This window comes from Buteo buteo, chromosome 9, assembly GCF_964188355.1.
Source record: "Buteo buteo chromosome 9, bButBut1.hap1.1, whole genome shotgun sequence".
In the NCBI taxonomy this organism is placed as follows: Eukaryota; Metazoa; Chordata; class Aves; order Accipitriformes; family Accipitridae; genus Buteo; species Buteo buteo.
In genome coordinates this window covers 23536814-23554616 of record NC_134179.1, presented here as the reverse complement: position 1 = coordinate 23554616, position 17803 = coordinate 23536814, and the positions used below count along the sequence as shown (strand labels likewise).

The following is a 17803-nucleotide window of genomic DNA, read 5'->3' as shown; positions in this document are numbered from 1 at the left end:
TCCAAATTAATGTACCTTAATGAAATGTTTGGGCATGCAGTTATTTGTACATCCATAAAAGGTGGACCAGCTTGTGAACTCTGACTGGTGTGCACGTGGTCTCTTGCACACACACAGATTTCTAGGGTGGGGTTAAGTTTAAGATTACAGCTCCTAAATGATCCTTTGGGGAATTACTAAGATATCAGCTACTTTTACTGGTATCACAATACTTGGACATAACATTTTACAATTTTTCAGCTTGGTAACCTCCACTTTAACAAAAGGGGAAAGCTAGAAATCTCTCTAAAAGTGAATGGAGGTCCAAATAGCTACAGAAGTACACATCTTCCAGGAACAGCCGGCGCTGCACTATTTTGCCAAGGACACCGCACAATTAATGGTGTCTGCCTGTAGCCTGTTGGGCGTAAGAAATATATCTATCAGTTAGAAGCCCCTCTCCCCATCCCAAACCGGGCAGAAACAGCCTAAAACCCCAAGGAGGGCGCCCAGAGGAGGTGCGTCTGAGGCGGCGGCCAGCCCTTTCCAGGTGGCCAGGGTGGGAGGAGAGGGAGGGCTGGCTCCCAGCTGCGCGGGGCCGCAGGAATTCGGGGTGAGGAGGTTAATGGCTCGGCCTCGCTGCAGCCGCTCCTCCATTGTACCGCGCCTCTGCTGAACCCCGGGCGGGGAGCGGCTTTCTTACAAACTGCTCCACCCCCCCCAAAACCCCAACCTAACCCCAGCCCAGCACCTTTTGGATGAACTGAGCACTTTTCGTGCTAGTTAAGCCACAGGGCTTCTGGTTCCGGTCCATGTTCATTCAAGAGGTTTGCTTTTTGTGGGGAAGAGAAAAACAAAGAGAAAGTCGGGAAAAGAGGGAAGGACAATAGTGTTGATGTGAATATTAAGTGAAGTTCGTTCTCTCTGTAATTTCTCCCCAAGTTCACAACATCCCAGTTAAGATAAATTGGGCTTCTTGGTTGTCGGGTACAGCCTTTATTTCTGCAGTTACGTACAAGCAGTGTGTTGTTAAAGTTGCTCAAGACATTCTTTAAGCTGCTTATCAAGGAGACTTGCTTTCTTGGAGACTTCTAATAAAAAGAGTTCAGTGCTGCCTCAAATTTATCATTTGATACAAAACTCTGGTACTTCAGCATTTTACATAAAGATGTGTTTTAAGGGGCTTCAGAATTGGGCATAAAGTTTCATTTTTAATTTAATATTAGATTTTAATAACGGGCCACCTTTTCTTTTCAACAGGATTATTTTACGGATGAAAACAGAGTACTAAAAAAGGACCCTCAACAGGATTACCATCTGGAATATGCCATGGAAAACAGTACACATACAATATTGGCTTTTAGCAGAGAACTGCACACTTGTGACGCAAATGACAAGAGCATAACGGTAAGAGGCTCTGTCTATATGTAAAGAGATGAAGTAATTAATATAGGCCAAATGCATACGTGGTTACAAAGCTGTTTATTAAAACCTCATCTTAGTAAAAGAACAGAATTAGAGAAATTCACTTTCCAAAACATGTTTGGTCAACTTAAGTTAACCAGGTAAAATATTTGTGCTAGTTTTATTAGGCTCTTCTATTTTAATTTCAGCTTTCTTTGTCCTTCTACTTTAATGCATTATGTTCTCTAATTTCTAACACACCAAGTGAACACAGGATTGAAACAGGTACTTCTGGGCCATAAAGTCCCATATCCCACAGTTGCCAGCTTGAGAAACACTTTTTATGTCTGACACTAACTTGTAATTCAACTTAAAGATAGACTTTTAAAAAAGTTTGGAGCAGATAGATATATTCAAAGTATATATTTGTTTTGTTTCTTTATTCAAAATTGAGGAGTTGAAGTGTTTTATCATAAAACTCTTTCCATGGTAGCGTACTTTTAACAGTAAATTCTTGTATTGCCCTAAGGACTGCTGTACTGTTTCCTAAGCATAATTTTAAATTATATGAAGTTGATGTCTTCTGTATTGGAAATGACAGATAGGTTAGAGAGATTTGCAAGGCTTTCTATGCTTTGGGTTGTTTACTACTCACTTTGTAAGCATTGCTACAGTAGTTCAAAATTATTTTCATTGTCTATGTTTTCACAATTTACACAATAATAACAACATGAGGACCTGAAAGATGCAGGAAGCAAACCACAGCTGTATAAACCGCCAGATTTTCAGGCAGTCAATGGATCTATGGTTTTCGCACCTGCTCCAAATTCTCAGTATAATTTAACATTCTGGGACACTTCAGGATTTATTAGAGTACTTTGTCTGAAGGGTGATCATTGCAATCTGAGAATGGTTTACAGAGAATTGATCTGTGCTGTGGCTGTAGATTGATTTTTAAGATGTAAATCTGTTCTGTAATTGAATGTCTATCTTCCCTAGCATGTAAGGACAGCAGTTCACAGAAGTATTCATATCTTTACAGAGCTGAGCCTGGAAAAGGTTTTGGGGGGAAACCTTCTGTTTGCTGGCCAAATAAGTGATATGTCTGGAAGAAAAATTTTCATGCATTTAGTTGGTTACTTCTTTATGGCTCTGTTCTGCTATTTGCAGATATGATTTAAATTCACGACTTTAGTGAAGGAATCCATCAGAGACAGATTCAACTTCTGCATATCTCCAATGAACCCTATGAGTATAAAACATTATTAATTTTATAGGCAAAATTGTGTCAGTAGGTGACTGCTCCTCTGGTATACATTGTCGTTGTTCAAATACAGCAACACCTACATCATATCTATAATAGGATTTATGTGAACTATGTAAGGAAGATATTATTCCTATTCCTTATGGACTTTTTGGTTTGTGGTTTGTTTTGGTTTTTGTTTTAGGAGAGCACGGTGCGAGTAATATGGGCCTACCACCACAAAGACATGGGAGAAGCAGGTCAAAATTACCATGGGTCTAATCGTGGTACAAAGAGTCTACGTTTACTGAATCCTGAGAAAGAAGAAGTCTTATCTGCCTCTTTGCCATACTTTGACTTGACAAACAAAGACGTAAGTTACTCCGGGTTTTGGGTTTATGTGGAGTTGGGGATAAGGTGGCAGCCAAAGCTTTGGGCTTCCACAGCAAGGTAATGTGACTTTTATAATATGGTGTTCTTGCCCTTTTTATTAAGACAGGTGCCTGTACCAGATAAGGATACAACATATTGGTGCCAAATGTTTAAGATTCCTGTACAACATGAAAAGCATCATGTGACGAAGGTGAGTGATTCAGACCGAGCAAATTTAGAGGAGCTCAGATAACGATTATGCTTCAAATCAATTCTTGCACTTTCGAAATTTGTTTCACTGCTTAGTGGAATGAAAGCAAGACCTCTTGTCTGTCTTCACAAACATGGGTCAGGTGTATGTGTGTGTGTGCCCAGGACCCAATTCTGGTGTGCCCTGACAACCAGCACGTGCGGTGACAGAGCTTCTTCCTTTCTCTTGCCCTATGTCCTCTCTCCCTTAAGAAGATGAGGTTGAAAATTGTTTCTGTCTGTAAACATTTCTGGCAAAGACTTAAGTAAAATTGTCTAAAAGCATGTTCCATCAAGTTTCTGCTTTTATATAGGAATTTAATGAATTTCTTTTAACAGACAGTAATTTTAGATTAAAAAATAATTAAATGGTGAAGTTTGTTCAAATAAAGGGCCAAGTTCTTATTTGATTCCAGTGACCTCTCTTGTGATGACCACAGTGGAGTTATGCCACACTACATCACGTGAGCACAGACTCCGTTATCTTCGCTGTGTAAAAGCCAAATATTATGAAAAAAGAGATGGATGTTGTAGTTTATTTAAACATTAAGATGAAACCTGTAAACATCCACACAAGGTTCAGTGGGATCCAAGGTGATTTCAAAACCCACATGCATAAAAATGTTTTCCTATAACACATTTTCTAACGTTTCTTTCAGTTTGGAATGGAAAGCTTAAGAGTGCTGGGGAAAAGACAGTTCTCGCATTCCTTCCAAGGAGCAATATACTGAAAACCTCCTAAAAGAACAACTTATTATTATTGTTCTAAACTGCTTAAGATAGCACAGTGAGATAGCTCTGGCCCTCATTTTTACCTTTCTTTGAACCCATGAATTAAGTATACATATCTGTTCCATTTTTTGGATTATTGTCAGTCATATTTCTCCAATGCATTCAGTAAGACTGAAATTTTAAATTAACTCAGAGAACTTAACATGTGATCTCCAGTGTATGTCTGAGAAATACCTATAGTTATCCTGAAGTACTGTGCATTTCTGCACTTTATCAGAATGAAGAATTGCAAGGTCCAAATTTCTGCCTTCAGGTACTGGATCTTTAATCACATTTGAAATTTGTGACAGTTACTTTCACAGATCTGTATGAAAAGCAGAATTTGCTTGTAATACAGTATGTTTGTTGGGATTCCTAGCTTTCTGCTTTCAAGTGAGAGAGCTTCAAAATGGTAGTATCAGAATCGTGCTTTCCATGTTAAGTTTGGTGGAAGTTGTAGATACATGCTGTTTTGCTAAAAAGTTCTCTGGAACTATTTATTATTTATAGTTTCTGAATTTAGTTTTTAAATGTTTTGCCTGACTGCACATGCAGTTACTCATTTAAAAAAAAATTGTGGTTGATTGAAGCTGAAACATGATTTTAGCTCAGAAATACACTGACTAGTGTACTTTCAGAATAGTTTTATATTCTTTATTTTTATGATGATGTATAAAGAATATTATAATTTTAGAAATCATATTTTGAAACCAGCAATTTATTTGTTTTTTGTAAAGTTAAACATTAGAGTAGAATCCTTAGCAATTTTCCACCTTCAGAAAAGCAAACAAATTTCATCTTGCCACTTAAAAAAAGTTTAGAGAGAGAAAAAAGATTATAAAAAGAGAGAAGAATTATGTAGGAACACTTCCTTAGCATTTCTTTTCAGGGGCACAACTTATATTTTCATATATGTGACTTTTGTAGGTGACACATAGAGGGTTGTTGTGGAATTGTATCTATGCACTCCCACAAACTGATTAAACATTTCCTAAAGCCTACTGATACACAAAGGATGGGGCTTATGGCTACTCAGGAGGATATTAGCTATGCAAACAAAGATTGAATTTCACAAAAGGAGGACAGATGAATTAGTTGCCCTGATCAAACTGTCTGTGTTATTTAAATACTTACACAGATGTTGATTCTGGATTCCTTCTGTAGCACTATTTTCATACAAACCTACACATCTCATTTTTACAGACAGAAAAAAAGTTTAGAAAATGGTGCAGATTTGTCTCTGGTATAATTCAGTCTACTTAAGTAGCGTACATGTGAGCTGACTTTGGCCATTTCTGTCCTCCTGTATGATTTTGTGGAGCACTTAAGAGCAGTTCAGCCCTTGTTGGACAATATGTGCCATCAGCACCATGGAAGTGTGTGCTAAGGTGTGCATTATGTGTAAATCTGCTGATGATCTGGAGTCTCAAGTAGGTGCAATGGCCACAATAAGAATTTTTTTCATACTGTTCAGCTGTTCTCTGTCATTCCTTTCTTCCTGAAAATTGCTCTGAGTGTTTTGTAATAACGTATTTTTTTATATATCAGTTTCATCAGGAAAGCACATTTTAATGAAGGAGACAGTGTGCAAAAAAATTAGACCTATCATTAAAGGTAGAGACCAAGATTTTTAATCATCTCTGGTTAATGAATGCCAGATTCTGAATCTAGATTCCGAATTAAAAAGGATTTTTTAACTTCCATTGACCGTGCATTATTTTTAAAAAAGAGTAACTATATGCTGTCAGGCAGAACATATTCAAAGCATTTACAAATATATTTTGTAAATACAATCTAGTGGTGCAACAGCTGGGTAAGTGAGAACACTTGGTCTTAGGGTGCATCTACTTTAGTGTTTTAGTTTGGATGAGAAGCATGCTTCTGAAGTGAATCTTCACGTTTTTCTTGCTTACTTTGGCGTGGTGACTGCCATGGAGCAGCCATGGAGCTCGTGAACTGAATCCCTTTCGGTGAAACTCAACCAGAGGGTGCGTGCCAGGAGCACACCAGAAGTCCCCCAGGTGGAAACGAGCCATCAGTCCATGGGACGAGACTGGCGCTTATACAAATAAAACTTTTCTGATGCTGCATAGTGAGAGTGCCCAGAACACGTCCTTTTCCTCTTTTGTGCTTTTTCTTCTCATGGAAAAAGAAGTCCCCCAAATTGAATGACTGTCTGGCAATGAGAAACTTTTTTTGCGGATGTCCCAATAATGCTGCCTTTGCCTTCCAGGTAGCTCAGGTGCAGTCCTCCACCTGATTGCTTGCATGAGCAAGCTTGTGATTTGAAGTGAATCAAAAGCCTTGTCTGGGTAGCGATTGCAAGGCCTGGGTTCTTCTGTTAGCACAAGATAAAGAAATAACTAGCATAAGAGATCTCAAAACCAGTCGAAGGTAAATTATATAAGGCCTTATGTCTTTTCTTTCACTTTACATAATATTCATGCTACTTTCCAAGAACCTCAGGTAATGAGAAACAGCATATTTTCATTGACTGTTCTTGATCAAGCTGCACTACATGACATGTAAATTGTGCAAGAGATAAGATTGTAATCTTGTGTTAATCTCATAGGTAGAATAAGGACATGGATAAGTAATTTCTCGTTATGCTGCATTTACTAATGAAGAGCAGAGCTTCACTGTGATAACAGGGCATCCAGCCAGGGTTAGGACTTCTCTGTTTAATCTTCCTTTGTTTCATATCTTTTGCAGCTTCTTCCCTAGGGAAGAGATTGTGTCTTCCTACATGTTCCTACAATGCCTTCTGTTACGAGATCTTCTCTGATGCCTCTGGGAACTCCCAAAGAAATAACTCATAGTAACATTATGCCTGCTAAGAAATAAAACAAAATAAGATGATTTCTCAATAGCTGGGCATAATAGTGATAAGAGTTACCCAAATTACAAGCCATACCAGGCACCGAGCTGGTTTTGTGCATCACTCAGCTTCAAGCTGTCTACCTGGCTGCGTGGTGGCTGCTTGAAAATGTGCTAAACTTCTTCAGGTTTTCCCTCCCATATGTTTTTTGTTAACAGAACCAATTATCGGGGTAATAGGTCAATTTTGAAAGTAACAATATGCAGAACAGATGAAAGGGATTGCTGGGAGGTAATAGCAGGCAATCGCCTATCTTCAAATCAGCTGTTTGCAGGACGGCTCTGTGGTGGTCCTGGAGCGATGGACCCTGGCTGCTCCTCCCATGGGAGAGTGCCCGTTGCTGCCTGGCTGCAAACTTCTCCTGCAGCTACGTGTGCCTTGGCCTCTTTTGCTGCTTTGAGCTTCAGGCCGTGGTATGTACCTCAGGCTCGCTACCCTAGGGATTTTTATTTTTCTCACATACGGAAGTTAGCCAGCAGCTTTCTCAGAAGTAGCTTGCTTAGAAAAAAAAGCATTCCATTTATTAGCCCAGACTTTCTGGAGATGGGTTTAAGGTTTTTTCTTGCTAGGATTTTTGCAGTTCTTTGTAAATATCGTTACTCTGGCTGGTCCTGAACGTGCCTCTTAATCACATCCCTAGAGCAAGTTCTCTGGTTTCACTGGCTGCACCTGGGGAAGGACCTCTGCTCTGGCAGGACCTCTCAGCGGGAGGGAGGGGGGACCCGCTGGTGGAGCAGACACGCAGGCATGTCCGTGCACCGACCTCTGCATGAAAAGGTTTCTGTCTCCCAGCTGAAGCCACGCTGAGGGCAGCTCCCTGGGTGTGGAGAGCCCTCGCGGGCAGAGTCCCTGCCGCGCCAGGGCTGGCAGAGCAGAGGGGCTGGCAGAGCAGAGGGGCTTACCCGGAGGAGCTACACGCCGAAAAGGGGTGTCTCTGCAGCAACCCCCCTCTTGCCAATTGCCCACTTTAAAAGTCTGTTTCTTATTGCTCTTTCAGTTTAAAATCAAAAAAAGCAAGTTATTCAGTGGCAGCACACTGCCTCTTCTGAAATCCTTTAATTCTTGTACCGCCGAGAGGTCTGATTTTCATGGTTTTCAATGTGTGTGCTGACATGCCTCTCTGTACTTTCACAGTTTGTAAGGCTGTTTGTTGATGATTGTTTTTTCCTGCCTATTTGCTGAATTTATTTCTCGCTTACTGTGAGCTGGCATCATGCAGACGTTTAGCAGCAGCATGAAAGTGAAAATTTGTTTCACATTCATAAGAAATACTTCCCACTATTTCAGTAAATACAGCTTTTGCTTTAAGTCCAAAGCTTGTTTTTACTGCTCTTTCTACTTGTGGTTCTACAGATACAGCTTTTTTTAATTACTGTCTTTAGCTTAGGTTTCAATACTCTGGCTTCTGTTAGTTTAATTTAATTGTATTGCTTATTAATATAACTGCATCTGCTAAAGATTCATTATTTTGGCTTCACATTAACCGCAGGTCTCCCATGTGCTCCACTGTTTTTTCTGCTGCAATTAAAAACCTTGAGATAGAGTATTTCCTCTACTGTCTCTAGACTTTTCTGTGAATTCTCTATACCTGTGGTCTCCCACTACACCTGACAAATTGTTTAATGCTGTGTGTAAACTTCTGAAAATTTACAGTATATACGGGTGAAGGAGTGGTATGTATATTCTACATGCCAGGCGTGCCATAATCGAGTTGTGTGAAGCTTTTCAGCTTCAGTGTATAGCATGTCTGTGCTAGTTTCAACACTCCATAAATTTTCCCTCTATATTTTCTTAATTTCTTTGAAATACACTGTGTTTTCCTCAGGGAAAGTAGTTCCCATGCTTCAGTAGTAATAATCCCATAGGCAAAAACATGTCAGACACTGAATTTCACTATTAAGAGTAGGAAAAACAGTTTATGTAAAATAACAAATACAATTGGGTAGTAGGGTCATTTAGCTCTTTCTACATGTCTTTTCTTGAAGAGTTACTCATTTTCCTGCAGTTCTGGGTTTTTTTGAATCTAGTATAGTCAGAGGAAGTACTGGCAGAAGGGCTGCGATGTGGCTGTGCTCAAGAGCATAAAGTACCTCAGATTCTGTAAGAGAACTTTTTTAGTGGGACACCCAGTTTTAGAGGGCATTTGGCATTGGAAAGGAGGATAGTAGGTTGCATTTTTGTAAGCTCTTAAACATTTGGATTCCTGTATAAAGCACTGCTTTTGTGTGCATTGTTTGAACCTGCTTATGAGACTGGAGTGAGCAGGTTTAGCGCTGCTGAAATGGGGAAGAAGCCCCACGCTGAGGATTAGGCTAGGTGGTCAAAATACAGTAGCTCTTAAGTACAATAAATTAAACTTGGGCAACACATTAAAGACAGTAAATTTCCAACCGCAACGATGGGCTTCCTCTCATCTAAGTGGGCTTATCTACAGGTCTGAGCCAGCTGCTTAAATGACCTTACAGTGGCAAAAATAGGCATTTGTATCATCTTAGAAGACGTGTCTGAAATATGTGAGCTCAGTCATCCCCTGTTATGGCTCAGTCTCTCTCTATTGACAGATGAGAGAACCCAGATAACCAGCCTGTATTAGATACGTAGCTCTTGGATGGATGAAGCAAGGGAGACAGGTCCCACCACAATGGTCAGGGGAGAGAAGAGATTGTGATAGGTAGGAGCAAAATTTGCAAATAATACTTTTCTTTTAATTTGCCTTTGGGAAAAATGGATTTTTCTCAACCACAACCTTGTGTAATTTTTTGGCACTGAACTTAAGATGTGACTAGTGAAAACAGGCCAAGCATATTTCCAGGAAAAACTTAATTATTTAGCATTAAATGAGAAGCGTTACGTTGGGCATGTTTTTATATAAGCACCGAAGTTTTCCATTGTTGATCTCCTTAGGAAAGGGAGCCTCTTTTCAATTGAAGAAAGGCCTGTATTGGAGCACACCAGCAGCTGCTAGTTAATCTTCATGTTCAGTTTCAGGGCAATCTCTGATAAGGAAGTAAAAACTCAGAAAAAACTTGTTGCCAAGGGTAACTCTGCTTTTTGACAGTGGAATGCTTTAGTAATACCAAAGACCCCAGTGTGAAAATACAAAGGGACTCCAGTTTAAGAGACCGATTGATTGAAAGCCAGAAGGGCAGCTTGTAGCCTTCAGTACCTAAATGAGGGCACTGATTTTTAACTTGAGGGATACCAGACAGTAACTGCTTGTCATTCTCTGGCTTGAACTTTTATGTTTTGCTAAATGTGATAACTCTAGCAAATTGCATCATGCAGCCTGACATAAACAAATGTTCTGTATTTTCCTGTATGTTCCCCAGCAAAGCAATTTCGGCCTCGGTAAATTAGATTGGCAACCGAATGATATCTTATGCTGCAGAGCTTGTAAGCTATCTGCCCTTTGATCTGAAGGGCTGTCTCTTCAGTGCAAGCCTGAATTGACCCATTAGGCTTTGCAGTGTTAAAGAATCGTATAACTGAACTGGCTGGAAATTAAGTTTCTGAAGCAACTGTCTTGGGAAATAACTGAAATACTGTCTTCTCTCATGTTCTGCTAAACTATTTCGTATGTAAAATTATTTCATGTATTATTTCATTCTGTGATCAAAGATGAAAATACATATGACCACAGATTTTACTGTCACACCAAACTTTATATTTTTTAGTGAAACATATTCTTATTTTGCGGTAGTCTTCTTTCGTTTCACTTGTAATTCTTTACAATAAGAATGTATAAGAATAATAATGCTATTGCTGCATTATTTATTCCATACTTAGTATGCAAAAATAATTTACTTCACTTCTGTCATCAGCAAACTTGAACATCTAATTAATTTAATCCAGTTTCTTTGATTTTTCTTTTTTAAATTAAAACATCCGTCCATTATGGCAATGTATTGACTATGCCAGCATGTGGTTGGAAAATATGTATTTTATGTGATTTTTCTGGTTAAATGAAAGTCAGAAGTTATGTAATTTCTAGTTACATACAAGTGTGAGGTGACAGGAGCTTTAACTTAAAATATGACCAATAGTGAGCATGGAGAAGGGGAGGGTACAGTTTTTGTGAAGCTCTCTGTGTTTCACCTTCCAGTTCTGAGATGATTTGTGGGGTGATCTTCAGGAGAGGATTGCTATTGATTAACCCCATGTTGTCTTGTATCATGTCTCTGTTTCTTCTTCCTCATCCTTAGCTTTGTGTCTGGTTTTAGAGTAAGCCTGTGATTAGGTAGTGCACTGAAAAGATAAGAAAATTATGTCTAGGAATTGTCTGCAGCCAACTGATAAACGCTTCTTATCATAGCAGGTAGTAAAATATTTCAGAGTAGAATTGGGCCTTAGATGAGCCATTATAAAGCATCTTCTGTGCAAATAGCAGAACAGCAGGTTCATAGGTAGTAAAATCTGACTTGATGGGGCTTGCATGGTGTGAGGTGAGTGTCTGGATGGATCACAGAACAGACCTGCCTTGGTCCTGCTAGTGTCTTGGCATTGCTTCTTAAGATCAACTTTATAATTCAGACAAGTCACGTAGTGGCAGCATCTTAAGCAAACTTTCTGTAAGGCTACATTTAACTGCTGCAACGTAATTTAAATGGAGAAGAAATTTCATTTCTGATCGAACTGTTTAAAGTGTTTCTGTTCTGTACTGACCTCTCATTCTGCAACCCCAGCATTAGCTAGCGGGGTTAGTTCTTACCGAATGACGTTGTGATACCCTCTCCATCTCTGCTTCCACTTGCAATGCACAGTAGTCACAGCTATGTCCAGAGCATAGATTCATTGACTCCCAGGGGTAAAATAGAAAGAAAGAACATTAATAACAGTGGAAAAATAGACAGACAATAGTCAGACAATACCACTCCACCACATCCACACATAGCATGCGTGACATCGAAATCCACGCAGATGACAGCTGAACCACAGGTAGATGGTGAATAGTTTTGCTTTGCACCAAGACTGAGGTGAAGATTCACCTGGTATGAAAATAATTTGCATCTTAAATCTAACTAAAATACACAACCCCCAAACAACCCTAACCTGAGAAAACATAAGTATCTAAGCAGATTATTATAAATTGCAAACTAATGCTCTTTAGTCTCCTTTCTCCATCCTCTCATTTCAGTGACCTTTCTATTACTATCTCTTAAATTGCTTGGACTGAAACTGTGTCTTTCTGTTTTATGAAGTGCCAATTACACTTTTGGTTTCTAGAGAATTAATATAGTATGATTTTAATACAGTATTCTCAAGTGACTTCAAAGAATCAGGTCATCTGAAAATGGCCCTTGTTGTGTGACTTCACGGGTGCCGCTGAGGGGTGTTGAAGCACTGCACAAGGGTACCAGGATCTGGCTTGGGGTGAGAAAATGTGGAAATCGTAGTATTAATGTAGGCATTACCTAACTGCACTTATTCTGTAAGCCATCTCATGTTTGTATGTTAAGCCTGTAAATATAAGTTTTTAGAGGGTTATGAGCAATAGCTCCTGAGATTTGGTCTGCTGACTCAGGAGGCTGCGTCATGTCAAAATCATGAGACTTGTGCTTATTTTACCCCATGCTTTCCTTTCAGCTTTATGTGCCAGAGTGCCCAGGTTGGTGACTCCTGTATAAGCTCAGTATCTCAATGCCTAAGGTCTTTCTCATGTGTGTTCCCTTTCGGTAGTCCTTCACAGAAGTCAGCATTTCCTTGTCAGGAAACATGTTTCCTATCAGTATACCCCAATATGTGTAAAACAAGAAATGGACACGCTGTAAATTCTTATGTGCTCTGTCATCAGGCAAAGCTGCACATTCACTCCCAAGCAGGAGGAGAAAAAGTACGATGCTATTAAGCTATACTATTGAAGAGAATGTTTTGCAGTCGTACAATAAAATTAAAGCCTCTTCCATTGTCATCTCGAAGAAATAGATAGACATCGCTGTGCATGAATGGTGATTTCATGAACAAAAGGGAGTACCTTTGTTGACTTTAGACTATTAAAGTTACATGTTCCTCTTGATATATATAAACTCTTTATAGACTACCCATTTTGGCTTTAGATCTGAAACGTATTTGGTTACATATTACTTTATTGTGATGTTGTTTTCACAAGAAAGTAATGATGTTGCTGATTAATTGCTGATTAATTCTGCTTGGAGTGTGTCAACTGTGTTGAGAGACTATGGCCACACTCAATACCGCAACCACTCTGCCGGTGTTTCTGCTGCTTAAGAGTGCAATGAGTGTATTGCCAGGAAGCATAACTGAATGAAACATGTTTTTTCTTGACCTGGGCTTTTTATCAGATTGCTCCTCAGGGTTATACTTTTTAACTGTTACTAAACGAGTTATCTTAAATCTTCAGACATACCTCAGGCAGAAAAAAATGTTTTATGAATATTTCTTTGAGGTATACTTCTTTTGGATTTAGTTTAAATTACTGCATGCCTTTAAGGACTGAAACTCTTTGAGTGGCGGAGTTCCAGGTGATTAATTAGGAATAAGAATTTGGGCATGGACTTGATGGCAGAGAGAACAAGAAACCCTAAATCCATCTCTAGTTCTCATTTGTAAATGTTTGGGTTTATTGGTTATTGTGTTGTTTGATTCCTCTCTCCTACTTAAAATAGTTAAGTTGTTCTGCACACGGACCTGTAGAAATTCTGGACGTACAGGGTAATCATTAACAGTGGTATGTGGGGACAGAAAGACTTGTGTGAATTTAGATATATAGCCTCCTCTCCAGGCTAACAGCACAGCAACAGTAACTTTTACCTGAAAGTATGTATTCTTTTCCAACAAAAATTCAGCAGCTTAAAACGGAGGTATGGTAATTACTTCTTAATGTGGTATACTAATAAAACTTAAATAAGAGCCCTCATTGAACAATGCACTCACTGTGTTAACAAATCCTTTCTTCTTTACACCAAGAACAGGAAATATCTGTGCTTTGAATAAGTTTTTCCATTCATGTGGTAAGGACTCCACAGTGATGTTAGAATTTTTGTTATGCTTTTTAAAGTGTACCCAAAGCCAGTTAAACCTAAATGCCTACAATACAGCTTAAATAAATAAATAAGTCAGCACTGTTATTTCGACTTGGGATTATGTCCTGTATTTGAATCTCACTTTGGAAAAAAAACCTCCACACATATTAAGGAGGAATCATGCAAATTTCAATGCCTTAAGTTGTATGGAACCTCTGTTTTTGGTCTGGGAAATTTCCATTGTCCAAAGAAACCTTACCTAATCACATTATGGGGTTGGGGGTAGGGATGGTTGCTGTTGCTGGGCCTTTTTCTCATCTCCATCTCTTTTTTTATTAAAATATGAGAATCAAGATATGTCACTAACTATACAGGTTATATTTTCCTCCAGCTGGAAGATGTGAAAAATGTGTATGAAAACAATTTGGGTGAATATTTTGACATTTGAAGGACAACTCAAGTCGAGCAGTAATGCTCCCTGTTGTACATAGATGACCACCGGTGAACCAGGAACAGTGGCTTTACTCCGCCTCCTGCAATTCGGTCACCAAAAAATACACCTTTCTAAGTAGGCGGCACAGTATAAACTCTGAAGCACTTGGGACAGAGGGCGAGTTAAAGGGCTTTGTTAGTAATGATGGCTGAATTTAGGATCTGGATTGTACAGTGGGGAAAACAAATGGGCACTTAGCTGTGTATGTGCAAATGATACCGCTGATCTTGGGAAAGATTATGGCAGCTAGTCCATGCTAGGCTGCAGCCGGTTGAGCATTGGAGGTATCTCTTTCAGCTGTAACTATTCTGTGGCATTAATTTAATGCTTTCTGACAGATGGGGTGGGGTGGGGGCACTGGGAGGGTGGTCCCCGCTTGACCCCAGGATGCCTGAACTCCAGGCTGAAAGTCTGCAGCAGATTAGTGTCCCAGATGTGATGCTGGCCTAGGCAGGCTTTTCTACTGATGTGAAATAGCTGTTAGGTTGTTAGGGTTAAAATTCGGGTCTGCCCTGGAGTCATGGACTTAGACGCCTACCCCAGCTCAGAGGCATATTTCCAGCTCTTGAGTTTTTGCTCAGCACACCTCTGGGTTGTGTGCAAGAAGCAATGTTAGTCAGCAAACGACTGGTGTTTTTCTTTCAGAACGTTCATATGAAAATAAAACGGTATTATTATTGAGTTTTTTCTGGAATACATGGAGTTTTTTTCTGAAAAAGACCCAACTTTATTAAGCCAAGTATTCTAAGTATTTGCTTTTCTGAAGAAAAAATCTGAAACCTTAAAAGAGTTGGTTTAGATAAATATTTGTTCATTCCACAACTACACATTTGAAAAGCAGAAAAAACAAAATCAGAAAAAATCCTTGATGCTTCTTAATAAGAAGACATCATATCTACCTTTGGAGAGCTTTTCTAAATCAGACAAATATTTCAATATATGTGCATGGTACACATTTGTGAAAGAAGTACAAAGACTGGAGTAATCAGTAAGAAGGTAATAGTTCTTCCTGAGGATGAGTATAGAAAGCAGAGACCCTATAACTTTGTCTTCTGCTACAAAAATTCTCTCAGGTAAACTCAGCCAGTACTCGGTTTCACAACCATCACTTTTTGGTCTGAGTTAATCAGAGACATGGCAAGCTTGTGTAAATAAAATAACCAACCACAGGCTAGAACCTCGCTTAGATGCAGCAGCGTCAGGACAAAAATACTGTGTCAAATTTTTATTCTCAATTTTGAGACTACAGAATAATGTTTTTTCCCAGCGTCATCACCAGCTACGTACACAAGGTATTGTGTAAGGCTGTGGCCTTATTCAGAGTCATTTATATGCCAATATACCATCCCATAGTGTCTTTAAACTGTAAGATTAAGTTGAAGCTACCTTTTGAGCCAGAAAAAATAAAATCATATTTTTCATTTGACATTTCAGTGTAGAAGCATCACTGCAACAAGATCAAAAACCTGTTGCCATTTTCATATATAAAAATAAAGTCAGCCCACATGCAGTGGGCTATATTTTCTAACAGGAACACTATGGGGAGACTATGGATATAGTTTACTAACTTTCATCATTCTCCCAAGCAAGCATGAAGAACAAACCACAGCTGTTAACATCAAAGAGAGCCAAGCAAATAAAAAGGGAGATAAACAGGAATAAGTAAGAAAGACTTCCAGGTTTCTGGAGATGTTTTTCCCTTGTAGGGAATCTAAATTCTTGGACCATTTAAGCTGTTTGCATTTTCATCCTTTTTAATACATCGTACATTAGTATCTTGACCGAGCTTATCAGCAGCTTGAGATGCAAGGCTCTACTATGTTACAATTTTGGCTTGTTTTTTTTTTTAAGAAAGAATGACATGTGGTAGGCTCAGTTGTGCAGTAGGTAAAGGGATAATAGGAAATATTGAAGAGAGGAAGACAAATTGAAGCCAAATAACCTGGCAGTGGCAAATGTAAGCATGTTCATGTTTCTCTGTTCATGTGATGTCAGCCTGTTGACTAGAATAGGATTTCTGTTAAATTAACAGGTGGAAAGCCCATGTCTTATCTGTTTTAACTTGATAATAAATTGAAAACTTGTTATTTTCTTTTCTTTGAAAGTCAGGAGTTTCAGAAGTGCTAAGAGATTCAGTATGACGAAAGGAGCTCTGTAAAACCTCTCAACCTGCCCGAGGAGTACAGGTCATGCTAACCAAACACCATAACTATAACCCATGCTTTTGGCTGAAGAAGGCAGTGTCTTCATTTTGCATTTGAGTGCAGTGTATTTTAAATATCTCCTTCTTTGGAAAACCTGATTTGATGTGGTGGGGAATTACAGTACATCTATTATTTTTTTATCTCTGTTAGTGCGAGTCAGATGGGTTCATATATGTCAGTGTGCTCGGTTAGAAAGATCTTTTGCCCAAGCTTTCAAGAAAGGTAGAGAGGACGCAGAAAGCAAATCATCATGAATAATAAAACAGGAGCTTCTTTCTGCAGGTTTCATGAAAAAGCAGGAGAGAACATGTCTTGTTGCATGCACTTATGTTTTGTGGTCCCAAATGCTTTCGGCATTTTGATGGAGGGTGGATATAGAGCTTTTGTTCTCTGAGCCTCTGGCAGTTAGGAAATGTCAAGCAGAAAATGCACTTTGCCTGCAGGGGAAGAAGTCACCGAGGTGCCCTGGTGGTGCAGTATCTCTGCAGGCTTATTCACAACATGGGAAAGAGATGAACCCTGACAGCTGGGTCTTCCTGGCATGTCAGCAGCAGTGAAAGCACCACAGATGAGCCTCAAAGAATGATGTGAAATGGGGAAAAGCAGTAGTTATATGCATATTCCCTTTCAGTCTCCTTTCAGCCTCTTTCTTGACTCCCTTGGCTAGCAAGAGGTGGGTAGGAATTAGCAAGGAAAGGGGAAGGAACTATGTTTCAAAGTCACAGGTTTCCCCATAATTATTGAAAGGCAGATTTCCATTTTCACTGCAGCCCATCTAAATTACTCAGTTACCGGTGGCTGAAAGTGTCATTTGAGAGTTCCCTTACACTACGAGAACAGAGTTAAAAGTGCTATGTATAAATATGAATCCAAATAAAAATGAATTGTTCTTTTAAATCTGCAGAGTTTTTTGACTATTATGTGCTATGCCTATTTTTATCACTTTTTCTGTATTTCATTCCTTTGCCCTAATTTACCACAGTAAATTATTATCTTTTCATAAGTATTCTAAAAGTTGCACTGTTTCCTGAGACAAATTAACAAGACAGTCAGGGTGACTTTTCAGGGTTGGTCCCCTATTATTGTGACTGGAGACCTACAAAAGTAAACCTTAGCTTAGTTTAGCATTCTGTTGTGTGATTTGGGGATTAAAGACTATCAAAGAACCAAAAACTTTATGCTTAAAAAAATTAAAAGAACTGGAAACTTTGAATGTGTTCGTTAAACAGC

The 17803-nt window shown here is 39.1% G+C and overlaps 1 protein-coding gene across 3 annotated transcripts in view; it reads left to right on the top strand.

Moving 5' to 3' along the window:
* Positions 1 to 17803, top strand: part of MOXD1 (monooxygenase DBH like 1) — a 53060-nt gene that overhangs the window by 12851 nt on the left and 22406 nt on the right. For all 3 annotated transcript variants that reach the window (XM_075035724.1, XM_075035723.1, XM_075035725.1), the window contains exons 2-4: positions 1240 to 1386; positions 2832 to 2999; positions 3126 to 3209. In XM_075035724.1, the coding sequence (XP_074891825.1) occupies positions 1240 to 1386; positions 2832 to 2999; positions 3126 to 3209 (399 nt within the window). The remainder of the gene's footprint in view (positions 1 to 1239; positions 1387 to 2831; positions 3000 to 3125; positions 3210 to 17803) is intronic.